The 20,607-nt window shown below is 37.0% G+C and overlaps 1 protein-coding gene across 1 annotated transcript in view; it reads right to left on the bottom strand.

Annotated features, from left to right (window-relative positions):
- The window catches only part of GABRR3 (gamma-aminobutyric acid type A receptor subunit rho3), a 46,991-nt gene extending 35,416 nt beyond the window's left edge, over positions 1 to 11,575 (bottom strand). The window contains exons 1-2 of the mRNA XM_030330128.1: positions 11,406 to 11,575; positions 1,357 to 1,469 (exon numbers count right to left, since the gene is read on the bottom strand). Coding sequence (XP_030185988.1) covers positions 1,357 to 1,469; positions 11,406 to 11,530 — 238 coding nt within the window. The 5' untranslated portion in view covers positions 11,531 to 11,575. The remainder of the gene's footprint in view (positions 1 to 1,356; positions 1,470 to 11,405) is intronic.
- Positions 11,576 to 20,607: the final 9,032 nt, after the last annotated feature.

The following is a 20,607-nucleotide window of genomic DNA, read 5'->3' as shown; positions in this document are numbered from 1 at the left end:
CGTACTGTTTTATTTTACCTGCTAACAAGTGAGTTCTCTGAGGTACCAACAAGCTTCCTTTGGTCATAACCACGATATAGCAAGTGTCACGTTTCCCCCACCCCATGCCAAAAATCAAAGTATTCGTTATTTTTGAAAAATCTGCACCTGTTCTACAGCTGAGGGCTCCTGCCTTCTCAGCCTCACATTCACTTCTGTCACAGCCACACCTCTAGTATTCTGAAAAGTTGTCAGCTCGGGAATGGTAGGAATGGGGAATTTAGGTCAATGATAGAAGAATCAGGATGGATTTAGCAGTAAGGCAGAGAGTTCACATTAACCGCTTGATTTTACCACATTTTGTGTGTCTCTGGAAAACTTGGTACCCTCTGTGATGCAACTGTATGCTCATTAAACAATCTGAGGAAAGACATTGTTCCAAGTATGTCCTTACATGGCTTTCTTCTGTCCTCCTTATTTGCCCTCGCATCTTGGTTCTCCCACATACTGCTTTTTTCATGGCTTTGAGCAAATCTCCTAACCTCTCTACACCCCAGTCTCCACACTGGAATAGCAGGGATCACGACAGTGCCTACTTCTTAGGAGGGTGGAATAAGCTAGTGCATTAACAGCCTCAGCCCAGTGCTTGGCACTCCAACATGCTGATCAACTTCAGTTGCTGGAAGTGATTGAAGGAGAAACCTGAACACAGTTGTTCCATAGGGAGCCATGGCATTTGGTGTGTTAGTCCTTCCACCAAAGCCGGGCACTCCAGCTTATAAGGTTATTCAACAAGATTTCATGAATATCATTACATAATACAATTTACAGGTTTTAGTTGAACGAATAAGCTGCTGTATAGGCAGTATATATCCATTCACTATTTATTGAACACATATTATTTACAATTAGTAAACAGTATGAATATTTACTAAAGATATTTATTTTCTTTGTGATTAATTTAAAATGTATCAATTGTTCTCATTCAAGACAGTATCATTGTAAACATTTTTTTTTAAATACATGGTCTTTGCTTGTGCTTTGGTCTTAATTGCTTCAAATTTTCAGCTTCATTTTGATAGTGCAATGGATTGTGACATAAGAGTTTCATTTTTTTTATTTTTAATAAAAAAAATTTAAACATTTATTTACTTTTGAGAGACAGAGAGAGATAGAGCACAAGCAGGGAGGAGCAGAGAGAGAGAGGGAGACACAGAATTCAAAGCAGGCTCCAGGCCCTGGGCTGTCAGCACAGAGCCCTACGCGGGGCCCAAACCCACAGACCGCGAGATCATGACCTGAGCTGAAGTCAGCTGCTTAACCAACTGAGCCACCCAGGCACCCTAGACATAAGAGTTTTAGAAAGATAATACTCACCTCCAAATCCAGGTCTCATTGCAAAATCATGGTCCTCTATATGGAGAAGTTGTTTGTATTTCAGGAGCCATGCTTTGGTGCTGTCATTGTTTCTCATTCTGGTTTCCTGTTTGCTCTCCCTCCAAAGGGGAAAAATAGTTTTAAGATACATATACTTCTGGGTGTTTTGATTTAGGTTAGCCTTCTGTATTCAACATGGTATCCTCTGAAATATATACATAGAAGCTCATTTTCTCAGCTTGTATTACACTTAGCTAAAGATCTGCCAACATTTACTCTTCATTATATAAAGGTGGGGCAGGTAAGGGAACCCAAAATTTGGAGCAACTTATATAAAAAACTAAGTTTGGATGTAAGGCACTATTACATAATGCAGGCAGTATTTCTCCAAATATGGTTTTGAGACCAGGAAAACCTTATCGCTACCACCTTACCCCAGATCACCTAAACCAAAGCCTGAGGAAACAAGGCCTAGGAATCTACATTAAACATGTTACCTAAGTTATTCTTGGGGTCACTGAAGTCAAAGTACTTCTGCACCAAGACAGTAAAACAAAACAAAACAAAACCAAAACAAAATCACTGTAGAATTGTAAACTGATGAAAATAGTTTTACAAAGACAAAAGGAGCAGAAAGTATGGGTACAAGTTGAGATTTGAGTAGAATGTCTGCAGTAGGTTCTAGGACCTGAGGGATGGCAATGGGAATGGAGAAGGATCCAAAGGAAAAATGGATGGATTTGACAATTGATTGGATTTGATGTCTGGTCCAGTTGTGAAGTGAGCAAAGTCAATTTTCACCTACAGTTATCCAGGATGTAGGCAAAGTGGGGAGTGGCCTCTCAGGTGTTCCCAGAGTCTGATGTGGGGGTTTACTCTGTTACTCCCTGGGTCTGTGAACTCGGGAAAGTTGCTGGATCTCCCTGACTCATTTTCTGTCCTGTGATACACACTTCGAGTGATTTGCTAAGTGTGGAAGCAGAATGTCTGTGGAAGCCCAGCTCCTCTGGAACTACAGCAGCTCTCTTGTTCTGGGTGCTAGAGACTTTGCTCAGCTCCTTCCAGAGAAACATGCCTGCCATCTTCACTGTCATCATCAGCAGCAGCAGCAATAACAACACCAGGCATTGAAGGGGCTACTAAGTGAATTCTAGTTACTCTGAATTCCTGATATGCTTTTGCATTAATAAATGTCTTCTCCAGAAAAGAGATGTGAACTTTAACATAAGACTTGTGGATACGATTTCTTAGCTTAATAAAGTGACTTTGATGGTGAGAATTTCACATCCTGAAGCAGCTGATTCAAGAAATATGTCCAGGCTTAAAGGCACCTATCACCATCCATATGGTTTTTCAATAGGGAAGTTTCTGGTTGAGACCCTCAGAGGTTTATGTATGTATTTTTGCCATTGAGAGAAATGGGGAAGTTGGAAGAAGAAATCTGCCTTGGGTAGAAGACAATGAGTTTGATTTCAAACTTGTTAAGTCATTGTATTCTACAAATAAGTGAACATATAGAACTATTTCTTCCAAGGATCTCAAATTAACTAGAACCTTTCTTTTAAGGAGCTAGAGTGAACTATTTATTGAAAAAGTAATAGTAGCTAATGTGTTTATTAGATGCCTATTATGTTCAAGGTCTCATGCCAGGATGTTTTATAAATATTAAATATTATCTTCTTTGGCATGCGTCTGAATCACCTGGCTTGCTGGGACCTATTCCCAGAACTTCTGATTCAAGAGGCTGGGGATGTGAGAGTTTGCATTTATAACAGTTTCTTAGGAGAACCATCGGTCTGGAAAACAGTTGACATTTAATAAAAGCTAGCTAATTGTTATCATTTTAGGAAAACTCAAGTGTAACTTTGGGTGGAAACTCATGAAAATTTGTGAATTCCTTTGGTAATATAATACAACAAAATGGCCGTCACTTGTCTTTTTGGAAGCATACATTTTCAGAAGCATCATGTGATTGAAAAGGATAAATCTTAATTAAGATTCCCAAGAACACTGAACACAGAGTCTATGTGAAGTGCACTCTTGGCAGGTAGCGAAAGCACACACACTATTTTTAACTTGAGGGCTCTTCTGATGCACAGTGAGATGTCCTATACTTATTTATTTTTTACTTTATTTATACCTCATCTATTTTTCACAAAGGATTATGTGGCTTACATACCCTCTAAAAGAATTTGAAAATCTACGTACTCACACATTTAAATAGATGTCAACAATTTTCTCATTATAAACTTTAAAATTACTTAAATATTGAAAATTTAGAAGAAAAGCCATATCTTTCCTCTTAATGTATTCAATGAATCTAAATACCCACACTATGCAATTTAAAATATGTGAATAAACTCCCCCTTTAAAAAGAAGAATAAACTCCCCTTTATATCATTCCTTGTTTTCTTTGAACTTGTATTTCCATTTTATTACCTTCATAGAATTTTATCACCTCACCATATTTCTTTGCAAGAATATATGTATACACATTAACTATTGTGTATTATGTATACACATTAGCATCTATGACTATTACAATTGGAGCAAAACATAACTCATATAAATGTTGATAGATACTTATTAAAATTTTATTGGCAATGGATTTCTTAATGAAGTGATTATACATCTTCCCCAATTACATCATGTACATGGATATTACTCATTGCTAGGATGAAAACAATTCTAGCATCATTCTATTCTAGCATAAATGCTATTCCTGTTCTTTACTTTTATAGATGAAAGTATTAAAAAACTTTCACATACATAAAATTTGAAGAAATTTTGTGTCAGCATTGTTTTAGCAACGTAACTTGATTTTTTAAATTCTTTCTTAGTTTCCAAAATTCACATCATGATCTACCATCAGTAATTATTTCTAATGATTTGTAACCTGACAAATTAATTAGGTTCTTCTTTTAATTTTGTTCAAAGCAAAGAAACAACAACCTAGTTTGGAAAACAATGTGTTATTTAAACTAGAGTCATCCACTACTCAACAACAATATTTATAATGATCTCTTTGTACCTAGGAGGATTTTATACACTGGGGCAATACATAAAGTGATATTCAGGAAGAGGGAGATGTACGCCTTTTTTCTGCCAAATGAGACAGAGCAATAATTTAATTAAAGGGATGCTCTAAAGGAGACTGAAGACATGCTTTCAGGTAGATCAATTCTAAGAAAGAGGTCAAAGGAAGTCAAAGATCCAGAAATTGATTGTTTTAAAACTATCCGTGGCTACATGACTCTCTGATAGTTTGAATGTACCCTGAGGGGTACATTATACTTCAGGAGTATAGGTTTCCTAGCTTGAAGACCCTGGCTTATGCAACAACAAAAAAAGATATATGTAAAGGTTAATAAAGTGAGGACTGAAATAGAACAAAGGCAAGAGAAGCAAATATGCTTAATAAGGGGACATTCAATATATGATGGAACATCAGACATAGCTCAGAGCTTTCTGGTCTAATTCAATATATATATACCATTTTAAACCACTTTGTGTCTTCTGCCCTCTCCCTTCCTCTAGAAAAAAAAAAAAAAAAAGCTTCATTTTTAGTAGCTCCTGAAAGAAAGCTTTTGGATAACTTCTGTCTGAGGAGAGGGCCTTCTAAAAAAGGCTGAGTCCTGATGGGATAAAGCAAAGAAATACCAATTTGTGAAAGAGGCTTACCTGAGCGTTCTTAATCTTTGTCTTTTCTTTCCCACAAAGAATAACAAACACTGTTTAAGAAATAGTAGGTGTATGTCTTGGTAATAGTTATCAATTTTTGCTTTGAGTTAGAATCTTTTCCTTCCTGGATGAAACAAAGGAAAACTATTTCCATGTTCCCCTTCTCCTCAGTATCAGAAACTCTACTATAGGGGCACCTGGGTGGCTCAGTCAGTTGAGGGTCTGGCTTCAGCTCAGGTCATATTCTCACCTTCTGTGAGTTCGAGCCCTGTGTTGGGCTCTGCACTGACAGCTCAGAGCCTGGACCCTGCTTTGGATTTGTGTCTCCTTCTCTCTGCCCTTCCCCTGTTCCCTCTCTGTCTCTGTCCCTCTCTCAAAAGTAAATAAACATTAAAAAAAGAAAGAAAGTTGGGGCGCCTGGGTGGCTCAGTCGATTGAGCATCCGACTTCAGCTCAGGTCATGATCTCACGGTTCATGAGTTCAAGCTCCTCATCAGGCTCTGTGCTGACATCTCAGAGCCTGGAGCCTGCTTCGGATTCTGTGTCTCCCTCTCTCTCTCTACCCCTCCTCAACTCGTGCTCTGTCTCTCTCTCTCTCTCTCTCAAAAGTAAATAAACATTAAAAAAAAAAAAAGAAAGAAATTCTACTATAATTTTGTGACTAAGAAAGTGGGGAAGAAAAGGCTGGATTTTGAGTGGTTTCAGGGAGATTAAGAGTCTTTGAGGAGGACATATTAGGCAAGGAATGAAAAAGTACTAGAGCCAGATAAGGAAAAGCAAAAAAATATAAGTCATTCTGATGCATTAGAGTTAAATTAATGGAATGACAAAAACTCATTTTAATTGAGTCACTAACACTCAGCAGGTTACTTTACAAAACTGTTTTCTGAAGGGCATATATACTTGATTAGTTTACTAGGATGAAACTAGTTGAAAACAAGTAGGTTGACATGAATAAACTACTTATTCAAGGAAGGATATAATTAACAAGCATTTTGAAAAACATTTAATCTAAGAGAGTTAACAGTGAGATACCAATTAAGACCATAACTACCATTTTATATCTATTAAATGAGCCCCAAACACAAAATCTTAGTAGCCAACCATGTTAAAAGGATATGATGAAATGGAAACATTTATACTTTGTATATGGCAGCATAAATATTGGCAAAACCTTTTTAGAAATCAATTTCAAGAGCTATGAAGATAATTCCTATGCTTTGATTCATAATTCATTTCCATCCATATTATAGTTTTATTGCTACAGGGAAAATTACATGCATAAAAATATTTACTGCTGTGATTCACAACAGTGCAAATTTGAAAATAAGTGTTCAATAATAAAGTAGGTAATTTTGGTCCTTTAATTCAAAGTAATAATATGGAGTGATTAAAAATACCAACCATTATAATGTCTGTGAAACAATGTAGAAAATAATTAGTTAATAAAATACAAAATGGTTTCTATACTATAATTTCAAACATGAAAAATCATGGAGATATATGAATAAGGATTAGAACTTGGAAAAGGGAAAGCATAATTGAGATTCTTTGTATCATTTCCATGTAAAATTCCATTATTGAATTTGTGTAATAAATGCTTTATAAATTATCTAGAACAAGGAGGACTTGCCATCTTGGATCTTTTCCAAATAAAGATCTAGGCGTGGTTCTCCACCTTGTTGATGGGGGAGCATAAGGCAAGCTGAGGGCAAAGCACAAGCTAACAACCTACCCCCTTCCAAGGAGGGATTACATTCCTCAGGCACTCCTGGCTGCCCAAGAACAAAGGAAAGGAAAAAAAAAAAAAAAAAAAAAAACCAAGGGAAAAAAAAACACAAACCAGTGTTTAACTGATAGAGATCATAGTCATGCAGGACATAAGTCTTCATCAGTTTATAAATGTCTTAGTAAATTACAAGAAAAAGGCAATCTTGTCAATAGCCTACCCTCCCGAAACCCATAGACTCAAGTTTCTTGGAGCCCTAGCATCATCCTCCCCTCCACAGTGATGTTGGGAATAACTGTGAAGAAGAAAATGTAAATAACATTAAATTTCTTTATAACCTGTACCCCATTGACAAATACTTGAGGCAATGCAGAGGCTAACCTTTCTCTAGGAACCTCCTACTGTCTTAAGCTTCATGCCTTACTAGATCAAAAACAACCTTAGCTTGACAATAGCAAGGCCCCTGGCATCTTATGAGTCCTCTTCAGTATATGAAAATCCTTCTGGAGGCCTCCCTTTTGCCTTTACCTCCCCCAACTCCACAGTATATAACCAGTCACTTCTCACAACCCCAGTGCAGCTCTTTCTGCCCACAGGTCCTGTCCCCGTGCTTTAATAAAGTCATCTTTTGCACTACAGATGTCTCAAGAATTCTTTTTACTGGCTCTGGACCCCCACCACCACTCCAAAACTTCATCATTATCATTCCATTCTCCTTGTCATTCTAGAAGCATGTCCTGCTGCTTAACATGGACTTTTTTTTCTCACTGAAGCTCTATTATGAGCCAGTACACATAGAGGCCCAGGAGTCTCAAATAATGTATAGGCAACATTTAAAAAACTTTGCATAGACTTAACTATTTTTCTTTAGAAAAATACAAAATGAAGCAAAAATGATCTATTAGGCTACATAGATACAAATCCAAGGACGCAATAAAGTAGTAGGAAAATTAGGTGATCCAGGCTTTGATCACTAAGACAACCTTCATACTTCTGGATCCAGTGGTTATATCTAGGTCCCTGATGCTTTTGCTATTTCTTAGGGACAACATGGTGCACTATACAGAGCAAATCTTCTGGCTTTGACTGAACTGCTCCTGAGCTCCTGAATTCTGGACATACATACCTGACTTTAGTCAATAGCCCATCTCTTATAAAGAAAAAACCTATACAGATGAACATTTCTGTGGAAGAGTCAGCCAGAGAGAAGGCCCCCACTTAAGACACGACAGTTCCTGTGTCTTACTTGGGCCTCTATCTGATCATGAGCTCAGTGGTGAGGTCTCAGTTTCCTTACCTGGGAAATGAGGAAATTGGACCAGATTAGGAGCTGATCTGCAGATATTTTTTTGACTAGCCCATGTGGTATATGATATTGGAAAATTTCACGTGAAAATCTTAATTTCCTGCTTCTTTTACAACCTCAAAGAATCTAGCAACACTGGGCTCAAGTTTTCTTACAAGAAAAGGCTGGACCTGACCAGTATTGCGTCTAGAGCAGTGTATCCTCTCTAGTAGTACAATCTGTGCCACTGCCCTCTGTCTTACCTGCAGTAGCACTTGAATTTGCCATCGCTAGGGCCCTCTGGCCTTTCATGTTAGGTTCACAAATGCACGTAAATGTTTAACAAGTTGTTCTCCAGGAGAGAAACAGCCCTATTTGTAGTGTTTGCTGATTTCCATGATGTAAATACTCCCACATGGCTGATTTCAAGGTACTGACCTGATGGAGCTGTGCATAGCCCATGGTGTAGGGCTGTATAATATAATATGATATAATATGATATAATATAACATAATATGGTGTAGTATGATTTAACATCATTTACTATAATAGGATAGGATAACACAGTATAGCATGGATTTCTACCATATAGATAGAATAGATGTAAATAACCTAAAGAACAATGGTAACGGTAAAATGTAGTAAAGGAGTTAGAAAGTGGCGAGTCTGAAGTACTTATTACTTTAAAAAAAATTTATTTTGGGGCGCCTGGGTGGCTCAGTTGGTTGAGCGTCCGACTTCGGCTCAGGTCATGATCTCACGGTTCCTGAGTTTGAGTCCCGCGTTGGGCTCTGTGCTGACAGCATAGAGCCTGGAGTCTGCTTCAAATTCTGTGTCTCCCTCTCTCTCTACTCCTCCCCTGCTCATTCTCTGTCTCTCTCTCTCCTTCAAAAATAAGTAAAAATAACATTTAAAAAAATATTTAATTGTATGTTTATATAATTTAATTTTTAATAATGTTTATTTTTAACAGCTAGCAAATAGATTTCCTGAAAATGTGACAATTATCTCCTGCAAGCCCGTTTAGGCAGAGTCCATACTCTACTCACTCTTCTTAAGACCTGAGACAGCATATTGTTCCCCTGGCATCCATAATCCCTGACCCAGGACTTGGCATATAAAGGGCACCCAAGACAACCATTAGAAGAATGAATAAATATTCAGTGAACCTATATGCCTAATCTTCTTTGTATCACCAGGGAGCCAAACCTCATTCCTAGGCAAAACAGGGACATTTTTCACCTGCCAAAACTTGCTTTATTCACCTTTCCCCTTCTCCTCCTATTTTGTTTTTAAGAAACAAAGGATATCTTTAGGTAGAAGATTTCAACAATATTTGGATAAAAAAGGGAATCTTTGGGTAAAGAGTATGATTATATTCTGAAAAAAAAATAATAGCAAAGCATTTAAAGACCCGACTGAATGAAAACTGGCTCAAATTAATGCGCATAAATGCAAAGTAATGTAAATTCCACTTCATAATTTTCAAAGAAAGATCAGGCCTTTCTTCCATGTTCATTCTATTAGTTCTCTTATGTTATGAAAGAATGGATTATTAACTAATTAAATCATTACTTATTTAGTTACTGATAATGAGATTGGGTGTGGGGCAAAGAACCTCACAGTATTTATTCACATACTGAGGTCTGAAGAATCCTGGGCTCCCTACTCTAGAAACTACCATATACAGTAATTTCCGTGTTTTTGTCAAAAATGCCTTCAAATCTGCATGAGAGACTGGTGAGTGACAGCTCAGAAATTGGCTGGCTGGATTACTCTGTTCAGTCAGGGAAAATGACTGGCTTTCATTCTAAGTGGCTACTTTTGAACCAGGGTTGATGGCTTACTCAATCCCTAGTGCCCTAGAGGATTTTTCTTTGAAGAACAAAAGAAAGCAATATAAATTTTAATGAATAATATTCCAGCTTAATGCTGAAAGGGGTACCTCACCTTGGATACAGAGAAGTGAAAACAGACATGCTTGACCCCATGTAGCAGAAACCCTGAGATACCCTCTTCATTTAAATAGGGTCTAAAAATGAGACCTCTAACATAAGAAATTCCCACCTCACCACAAAGAACTGATGCCCCTCCTGCCCCTTAAAGAACACCTGAAAAATACACAAAGAATATTATCCTGCAGCAACTCTATCACTGATAGTGCCAGTGTGATGGGTTAGCTCCTATCACAATCCCCCTTTTCCTCAGTCTGGTGTTATAACCCCATGTTTCCCAAATATGGCTTTCTTAATTGCCTTGAATAAGACTCAGAAGGTGGTTAAACTGGATGAAACTTCATATTATCTCAGATCTGAGCATGCAAAAAAAGTGTGGGAGGTGGCCCGTGATTTTTAAGAACAGAGCAGAAATCAGGAAGGAGTCTAGTAAATTTTTCCTCCCAACCTCTCCACACTTCTTTTGTTTCCGATCATTAAATCTGAGGCTTCACAAGGATTTATTAAATTTTTATGTTCTTTTTCCTGATATTATTGTGAGTGCTTCATAAATATTCAAGATGTGAGGGCAATCTGGCTGAAACATCTGTCACCTCATTGATTGCCAAGATTGGCTGAGTGATATTACTCACCTTCATTCCTCAATTTCCCCTACTGGGTATTTTTGAAAATCTTGTGCGTGGTGAAAGGGAACAAGAGGTCACATTTTGCTTATTAAAGATACTGGAGTATTAGGGTGAGTTGTCATTCCTGTTTGCTTGGGACAGAAGGGATTCATAGGACACTTAGTGCTAAAACCCGGGGAGTTTCTGGCAAAGCAGGATGAACTAGTCACTCTACTAGATTGCTCCTCCACTGGCATTTGCAAATATGCTCTCAATTATCGATGATAAGATAGTAATAATGATGTATTGACATTCAGGATAATATTTCAAAGGTACGGAAACTCGTCTTGAAAGGTAACAAATGGTCTGATGCTTCTCATTACTATATTACCAATTTATGGAACTATATACTCTCTAAGTGCTTGACATTAGAAGTTGTTGCTTAGACTAATTTCTACTCAAAAAAACTTGACAAAACTTTAAACATGTGTCATTAATAGTAATAGATACATTACTCATTGAAGAAATACATTCCCTGAAAGAAGATCCCTACCTGAGCCCGTAATTGTATTCTCCAAAAATAAGCAATTGTAATTGCCAGCAGAACCCAAGATTTATTAGCATCTTTCTGACGCTAACCAGAAGTGATTAATGTTGATGGGTGATCACTAGTTCCAGAGACAATCACCACCACCAATACAATGGAGATTGGTTTCCAGGTTTCTCACAGGTGTGAGGCAGCTGGTGAGGGAAAGTGGGCAATGACTTCAGAGACTAGACTCTGACTGTCTTACCGGGCTCTCTTCACTGAAGCGGAGCACCGCTGGTAGGACTTCTTGATTTCAGAAGCAGCAAAAACATCTGGCGTCAGTGTGATCCAGACACAGGTGAGGAAGACCAACTGGGAAGCCAGGATCATCTCTTCCAAAAGAAAGGAATGTAGATGGACACAACCAATATTATTATCAGTATTGTTTCCTCATGTGGCTCTTTAAAAGTAAACGGAGTGCCACGTAGAAGGTTTCAAGGAAAAAAGAGAGGCATTGCCTTCAATATGGTGTGGTTTGTTTAGTAGATTAAATAGGTTCACATCACTTACAGGCAAACATCTGTCTGGCTCATCAGCAGTTTAAGGAAAACAAAGCAGATCTTTTCATTTTCAGTTTCCATCCTTTAGTCCCTCTTTCCTGGGAAGGTGCTTAGTGAGATGCTTGATCCCCTACTCAATAAACTCTCAGCTGCAGTCTGGTCCCCGGCCGACAAAGAAGTGAGGTTAGGCATTAAATCCCCTTAATCCAACACAATATCATTTGAATATATTTAATGATTCAGCAAAATAATATGCTTAAAGAGAACAAAGATGATTAATTTAATTTTAATTATGCATTGGAGGACCTTTTTAACCAGAAATGAATCTTTCTCTCCCTATATGCATACAGATTGCCATAGTACATAGAAAAACATTAACTTATTATTTTTGTTGAACAAATACTCATATTTTAAAATGATGGTGTATTCCATTGAAAGCAAAAGTGGTTCAATTTAAGATTTAATATGGTAAACAGCCCGATAAATAAAAACAAAATTAGCCTTGGGCAGTGGGAAAGAAACACACTGTCACTGATAAATTATGGCCACAAGCATTCCTAAAAGTTCTTTGCACCTATAGAGTAGAAATATCCCCAGGAAACACTCCCTCTAAGTCTGTAAAGTTCCAAAGAATGAGAATGTCAGTGAAATTAAATTTCTCCAGCTGGAATATCACAAGGTGATCAACATAGCAACAGTTGACCTGTTTACCAGGACTTAAGAAAAATACCATTTTCTTCTCAGAAACAGAATGTGAAGGAAATTCTTAAATTTTCCCGGAATTGATTTGTCTCCTTGACACCTTGTATCTTGGGTTATTGCTTTACCACATTAATTTATTTCGACTTAGGTTACATCTTCTCTGAGCCAATGTATTAAAACCTTCTTGTATGCTTCTTAGGCATGCCTTTCCTCTTTAAAATATATGCTTAATATAAAATATTACAAATATACAGAAAGATGTAATAAATTCTTACCTCTCCCCTTATCCTCTAGTGTTTATCATCATATAAAGTTACACTATTACATGTATATATTCATAAATAACATACCTTTTTGCTATAAAAATTGTGTCATACTTTTACTTCTGCAATCGGCTTTTTCTCTTAGCTTTATGCTGAGAGATTTATTATGTTGATAAATGTAGCTCTAGTTTTAATTCATTTTTAACTGCTATATGGCATTTCAATGCGTGGATGACTAACATTTAATTTATTCATTCTTTTGTTGACGGACATTATGTCTTATTTTTCTGTCATAAACAATCTATTATAAACAATTCTGCAGTGAATGTAAATATATCCTTGTGCACAACTGTACGGCTAGAAGTAAAACTGCTAGGCTGAACAATTTTTACATCTTCAAATTTACTGGATAATACTATATTGCTCATAAAAGTGAGTATACCAATTTACAACCCCACTACTAGAAAACGAGAGCCCTCATTTTAAAAAATCTTTTAAAAAATTTGTATTAACAGGTTTCTAAATATTACCTAATCCAATGATTGTTGTAGTTTTAATTTTAATTTCCCTATTGGCTCGAGAAGTGTCAACCTTAAAACTGTCAGTTATCTTACCAGCAGAAACAGGTTCATTAAAGAATAGTAGAGAATTGCAATCTGCACCAAGCAAGCTACTGCAAGACAGAGGCAAATCCACAGAACAAAGGAGAGGAAATCTTTAGGGAGGAAGAGGAAAGGTTGGGAGGGGCTGTTATAAACAAAAAGTCCATTGGAATAAACAGAGTTTGAAGTGTAGTGGCTTCTCATTGGCTGGGTTGTGACAGTCTCTCATTGGCTGGGCTGTAAGAAAGTCTTTCTTCCTCCTGCTGGGATATTTAAAAACGAGTATTGTCTGGCTTGGTCTGTCTCTTCCTGTTGGGTCCACAATTGACAAGGAGTGGTAGGGTGTGAGGGCTCCCCCTGCTGACCTCCGGATTTCATCCTGAACAAGGTTTCCTTTGATTAATTTTCACAGATGTTGGAGCATTTTTTTTTTTTTCATGTATTTCTGGGTCTGTAAGCTTTCCTCTTCTGCAAAGAGCCAATCAATAGAAGACATGTAAGCAGAGTTGTTGGTCTTAAACTACTGTCACTTTGGCTGCTGGAGGATTTCCTAGTGATACAGTTTGTTTTCCACCTCAGTGCTCTCATGAGATGCAGGGCCTGACCCCTTGATCCTACCATTCCAGGCTACCAAGGCCTATTCTCTTCACTTAGTACCATTATCTACACCATTTCCCAAAGTAGTTTGTAGCTACACTGGAGATATTTTGTAAAAAAGTGCTCTGTGCTAAGTGAGTTTGGGACATGGCATTTTACAACCCTGTCAGGGATTTATGGTTCACATTACATGGAACAGTGGAATTACTCTTGTCTTGCAGCAACTTGAAGGATGCTTGCTCAATGGTCTAGTCTCAGTCTTTATCATGCTTGGTCTATTAGAAGTATTGACACACCTGATCTCCCTCCTATTTGAAACATTTTCTTCACCTGCTTTCTGGGATCCCATACTCTCCTGTTTTCCTCTTACCTCTCTGGTCATTCTTTCTTAGTCCTGTTATCTGATTCTCCCTTCTCTGTCAGATTGCATAATGTTGGAGTGGCCCTACCTGTGGCACCTTGGTACTTTAGCACTGGTCTTTCCTTTCAACTCACTTATATGGCACTTACCGTGTTTTATATAATTTACTTATTATGTTTATCACTCATTTTCTGTCCAATCTTGCTAGAATGTAAGCTGTACAGGAGAGCAATCTTTGTCTTATTCCTTGGAGTATTCCAAACATATAACCATTTTTGGCATATAGTTTGTGTTTAATAAATATTTGTTGAATGATTAATACATCAGAAGCCTCAGTAAAAAAAAAAAAAAAGCTTGTTTAGTTCCACTGGATTCTGTTTCCCAAAGTTGACTGACCTCAGATCTCTTATTGATTAATTGACTGATTGATTGATTGATTGATTTTAGAAAGAGAGAGAGAGAGAGAGACAGCAAGCAGGGGAGAAGGGCAGAGGAAGAGAAAGAATTCCAAGCAGACTCCATGCTCAGTGCAGAGCCCAGTGACTGTGTGATCATGACCTGAGCAGAAATCAAGATTCGGAGGCTCAACCGATTGAGCCACTCAAGTGCCCCTCAGATCTCTTTTTAAAAAAAATCTGCAATATTTGCATTAATGTTTCTCAAAAAAAAGTGCTCCTCCAGAACACCCATTGGGAAATTCTGATTTATAGGTAAATCTGTGCTTTACCCATCCTCCCTATCAAATGCTATGTCTTATCATCTCGAGACTACTTTTGATGACTGCTAATCTTTAAAAAAAAACATTTTTTTTACTGTTTATTTATTTTTGATAGAGAGAAACAGAGTGTGAACAGGGGAGGGGCAGAGAGAGATGGAGACACAGAATTTGAAGCAGGCTCCAGGCTCTGAGCTGTCAGCACAGAGCCCTACCTGGGGCTCAAACCCACAAACCTGGAGATCATGACCTCAGCCAGACACTTAACCGACTGAGCCACCCAGGTGCCCAGACTGCTAAACTTTTAAATTCACAATGTAATAGTGATGGCTGATAAAAACCAGACAAGACATTGAGAGTGGATTTCGAAGCAATATTCTGAGCCGAAGGAATGACGCACAAAAGCAAAAGTTGTCCACATTTTAGGCCAGCAGTGGAGCTACTTTGGAGCATGTGTTTTTCAAATGTACCTAGCAGATCATATGCCTTCCTTCACCACTTAAATCACATCAGGGTGCCCCTCTCCACACTGTAGGGATGACTCAATGGTGAAAGTCCTTCTCACTTTACTGAATAATCTTAGCTAGACTAACTACTCATATCAATATTAAGATTAAGAGAGGAATAAAATTCGTCTATATGTTGTCAATTATGAATTTTAAGTGGAAATGGTTTGCGTAAAAATGAAAATAAGGCAATGACCTAGCCTACAAAGAGCTGGCCCATGGAAGGTCTTAGGGTTTCAGTTCAATTACAATAAGGCATCTGTCTCTGTGATGCTGAATCGGCTCCTTAACCTTATCCCTTAGTACTTTCTGTGGAAGCCCAGTAAGCTTCTTAAGAGAAAAGCAGAAAACCACATCTGTCAAAATTAGAAAGTGGTAACTACAAGGAAACAAAATAAATCACAGGGTCACTGGAGAATTTTGTAATGACTTAAGTCCCCCTTGAATAAATTGCCTCTTCTTCACTCTTCTTCCACCCTGATGATGTCAGCCAGCTTTGATTCCTTTGATAGGGAGCCAAAAAGAAAATTCAGCTAGGCTGGCTGTGTCCTCAATATATTCATCATGGACCATGTAGCTATTACTTTGCCTACAAAGAGAGAAAAGGAAAGTGAAGGTCTTATTTAGACTGGATCAAGAACATCTGACAAAAACGGTAAAATCCAAGCCTCCAGAAATTTCTCAAAGTATCTGCAATGATGTCACGTAGACAAAATACTTTGAGATGAAAATTGTGGAGTTGTGGAACTCTGATATGAAAAACTTTGGAGATCACTTAGACTATCCCCTCGTCTTTTTAATATATGAAGACACTAAGATTGGAGAGATTATATACAATTCGTTTGCGTTTGCTTTCTTGTTTATTTTGCTTTACTCTCTTGGAAATAGAATATAACCTGGCCATGCCAAGATCAGCCAGTAGGGGGCATTCACTCCCCTCCACAGAATCTTTGTTCTCATTCAGAGATGGTGTTTTCTCTTCCGTTTCTCGGAATTACCAGAGCTCTAGTAAAGCTTCTTTCCTTTTCACCACTTTTTTTATTCCCCTCTCAGTTCAGTTCCGAGATACAGAATGCGTTGTGGTAGGAGAGGGGACTGGAGAATCTTGCTCTGCTTTAGAAGAAAGTGGGCGGCACTAAAACCGAGAAATCTTCATCACGGTGCAATAGTACAATACGACCACTAGATGACAGCACAGACTACACATACCCAGCCGGACCACACTAATACGTGTCCTCTTCCTGTCAAAGGAAAATCACAATGATTTGCACTTAACAGTACAGGCACTATTAAAGGAAAAGATTAATGATATAATGCCAAATGACTCAGGGGGAAAAAGTTCCTGCTATCGAGGAAAATGCAATTATTTATGTCGAATGTAGATTGACTAATGATGTTTGTTGGTTTCTCTGAATACTGAGCATATTTTTAAGGTTTCATCTCTTACCTACATGTAAAAATTTTATCTCTGGGAATGCTAGGAGGTACAAGTGAACACTATAGACACAGAAACTTTCTATAGTGCATTTTGCACAATGAAAATACAACAATCACCTCAATTAATGTTAGCTGCCAACCTTACTCCTCTCTATTAATATAGTCTTTGTATTTCCAACATCATGATTTTGATCATGATTCCCACCATTCTTCCAGTCTCCCAGTCTCGAAAATTTGAAGTCATCTTTGATCCTTCCATTTTCAAGATTTGATTTTTTCTTTCTCTTTCTTTCTTTCTTTCTTTCTTTCTTTCTTTCTTTCTTCTTTCTTTCTTTCTTTCTCTCTTTTTTTTTTCTTCCAATTTATGTGTTGAGGGGCATCTAGGTGGCTCAGTCAGTTAGGCGCTGGACTCTTGATCTCAGCTCAGGTCCTGATCTCAGGTGGTGAGTTCAAATTGGACATGGAGCCCACTTAAAAAAATTGTGTTTCCCTTCAAAACTTCTTTTGCAGTTCCTTTGTATTCCCATTGCCACCTTTTGCCTTAATATAAATATATATCTAAATCAGCCTCCTTGCCTCAAGTCTTCCTAGTTTACTCTCTTCTATATGTAGTTTTGCTAATACACGTTAATCATACTTCTTTTTCTAATATCTTTTCTCTGGCAAAAGTGTTTTCCCATTGCCTATAGGAGAAATTCTATTCTGTTATGATGGTCTTATGTTATTATTCCTTTGCTAATACCACACTGCCTTGATCATTGTAGCTTCATAGTAAATAAATTTTAAAATCCTTCAACTTTATTCTTCTTTTTCAAAGCTGTTTTAATTAGTCTAGTTCTTTTGTCCTTGTGTACAAGTTTTCAAGTCAGCTTTTCTACATCTACAAAACAATTCTGCTATGATTTTGATTGACATTGCATTAAATCTGTAGGTCAAAGTGGTGATAATTAACATCTTATTGTGTTGAGCTATCCAATCATGCCTCTACCTGAGTCTTTTGTGATTTCTTTTATCAGTGTTTATAGTTTTCAGCATACAGATCTATATGTATTTTGTTAGATTTATACCTAAGTGGTTTATGTTTTTGGAATTCTTATAAATGTCATTGATTTAAAAAGTGTTGGCTTCCAATTGTACGTTGTTAGTATATAGAAATATGATTGATTTTTTATTCAATTTTTAAAATTGTGAAAAACACATAGCATGAAATTTATCATTTTAACCGTGCTTTGGTGTACAGCACAGAATTATTAAGTATATTCAAATTATTGTGCAACCATCATCACTGTTCATTTCCAGATCTTTTTTTTTTTTTTAAATTAAGACAATTTTTTTTTACAGAAGCTTAAGGTTCACAGCAAAATTGAGAGGGGGATTTGGAGACTTTCTACATAGCCACTTTCTCTACTCATGTATATCCTCCCCTATTATCAACATCTTCAAACAGAAGATGTACATTTGTTACAATTGATAGACCTACACAGATACATGATAGTCACCCAACGTCCATAGCTTATATTATACTTCACTCTTAATGTTGTGCTTTCTATGGATTTGGACACATGAATAATGACATGTATCCATCATTATAGTATCATATGCAGTATTTTCACTGACCTAAAAAGCCTCTGTGCCTCACCTATTTATCTCTTTTCCTTCAACCCCTGGCAACCACTGGTCTTTTTACTGTCTCAGTAGTTTTGCTTTTTCCTCAATATTGTATATCAGAACCATACAGTATGTAGCATTTTCAGTTGACTTCCTTCACTTAGTAATATGCATTGAAGTTTCCTCCGTGTCTTTCCATGGCTTGATAGTTTGTTTCTGTTTAGCACTGAATAATAGTTTATTGTCTGTATGTACCACAGTTGATTTATCCATTCACCAACAATATGGGTTGTTTTCTAGTCTTTGCAATTATGAATAAAGCTTCTGTAAACATTCGCGTACAGGTTTTTGTGCGGGCATACGTTTTCAACTTCTTTGGGTAAATGCCAACAAGTGGAACTGCTGGATTATACGGTAAGAGTACATTTAGTTTGTAAGAGACCACCACACTGTCTTTAAGAATGGCTGGACCATTTTGTACACCCACCAGCAATGAACCAAACTTCTTGTTGGTCCACATCCTTGCCAGCATATGGTGTTGTCTCTGTTCCAGGTTTTGACCATTCTAATACATGTGCGGTGGTAGCTCATGGTTTTTTAAATTTATATTTCTCTGGTAACATATGATGTGTAGCATCTTTTTATATTCTTATTTGCCATTTGTATATCTTCTTTAGTGCCATGTCTGTTAAGGTGTTTGGCCCATTTTTAATTGGCTTGTTTATTTTCCTTATTGCTGAGGTTTAAGAACTCTTTGTTCATCTTAGATAACTATCTTTTATCAGATGTGTCTTTTGTAAATAATTTTTCCCAATCTGTGGCTTGTTTTCTTGTTCTCTTCACATTACCTTTTGCAGAGCAGAAGTTTTTAATTTTAATAAAGTCCAGCTCATCCATTTTTTTTTTCATGGATCATGTCTTTGGTGTTGTATCTGAAAAGGCATCACCATACCTAAGGTCACCTAGCTTTTCTCTTATGTTATCTTCCAGGAGATTTATAGTTTTGCCTTTAACGTTTGCATCTGTAGTCCATTTTGAGTTAATTTTGTGAAGGGTAAGGTGTGTATCTAGATTCATTTTTTTGCGAGTGGATGTACAATTGTTCCAACACCATTTGGTGAAGAGACTATCTGCGCTCCATTGTATTGCCTTTGCTCCTTTATCAAAGATTAGTTGACTTTATTTATGTGGGTCTATTTTTGGTTCTTTGTCCTGCTCACTGACCTGTTTGTCTATTCTTTCACCAATACTATACTATCTTGGTTACTGTCATTTAAATATTAAGCAATAAGTACAATAAGCGGCTTATTAGGTACATCAGTTCTCCAACTTTACTCTCCTTTAATATTGTATTGGCTATAGTGGGTCCTTGTCTCTCCATATAAACTTTAGAATCAGTTTGTAGATATCCGCAAAATAACTTTCTGATATATTGATTGGCATTGCATTAAACCTAAAGATCATATTGGGAAAAACTGACATCTTAATAATTTAAAATTTTTCTTTCCATTAACATGGAATATCTTTCCATTTATTTGGTGCTTTTTTGATTTCATTCATCAGAGTTTTGTAGATTTTCTCATATATACCTTGTACATATTCTGTTAGATTTATATCTGAGTATTTCATTTTTATGTGATAATGTTAAGTGGTACTTTGTTTTTATTTTTAAATTCTACTTGTTCATTTCTGATATATAGGGAAGGACTAACTCTTTTATATTAACCTCATATCCTAAAACCTCACTATAATCCCTTAGTAGTTCTGAGAGTTTTTTGGCCACTTCTTTAAATTTTTTTACATAGATGTCTTCTGTGAACGAAGAAGTTTTATTTCTTTTTTCCCCAATCAGTATATTTTTTTTAATTTCATTTTCTTATATTGTTGCATTACCTAGGACTTCCACTATGATGTTAAAAAATATCAGTGGCTCATTAGGTTGAGCATCTGACTCTTGATTTCAGCTCAGGTCATGATCCCGGGGTTGTGGGATCAAGCCCTATGTCAAGCTCTGTACTGAATGTGAAGCCTACTTAAGATTCTCTCCCACCCCCCTCCCCACCCAACCCTCCCCTGTTCACACTGTCCCTCTAAAATTTAAAAAAAAATAGTGGTA

Source organism: Lynx canadensis, chromosome C2 (genome assembly GCF_007474595.2).
Source record: "Lynx canadensis isolate LIC74 chromosome C2, mLynCan4.pri.v2, whole genome shotgun sequence".
Taxonomy (NCBI): Eukaryota; Metazoa; Chordata; class Mammalia; order Carnivora; family Felidae; genus Lynx; species Lynx canadensis.
This window is presented reverse-complemented; position numbering and strand designations above follow the sequence as displayed.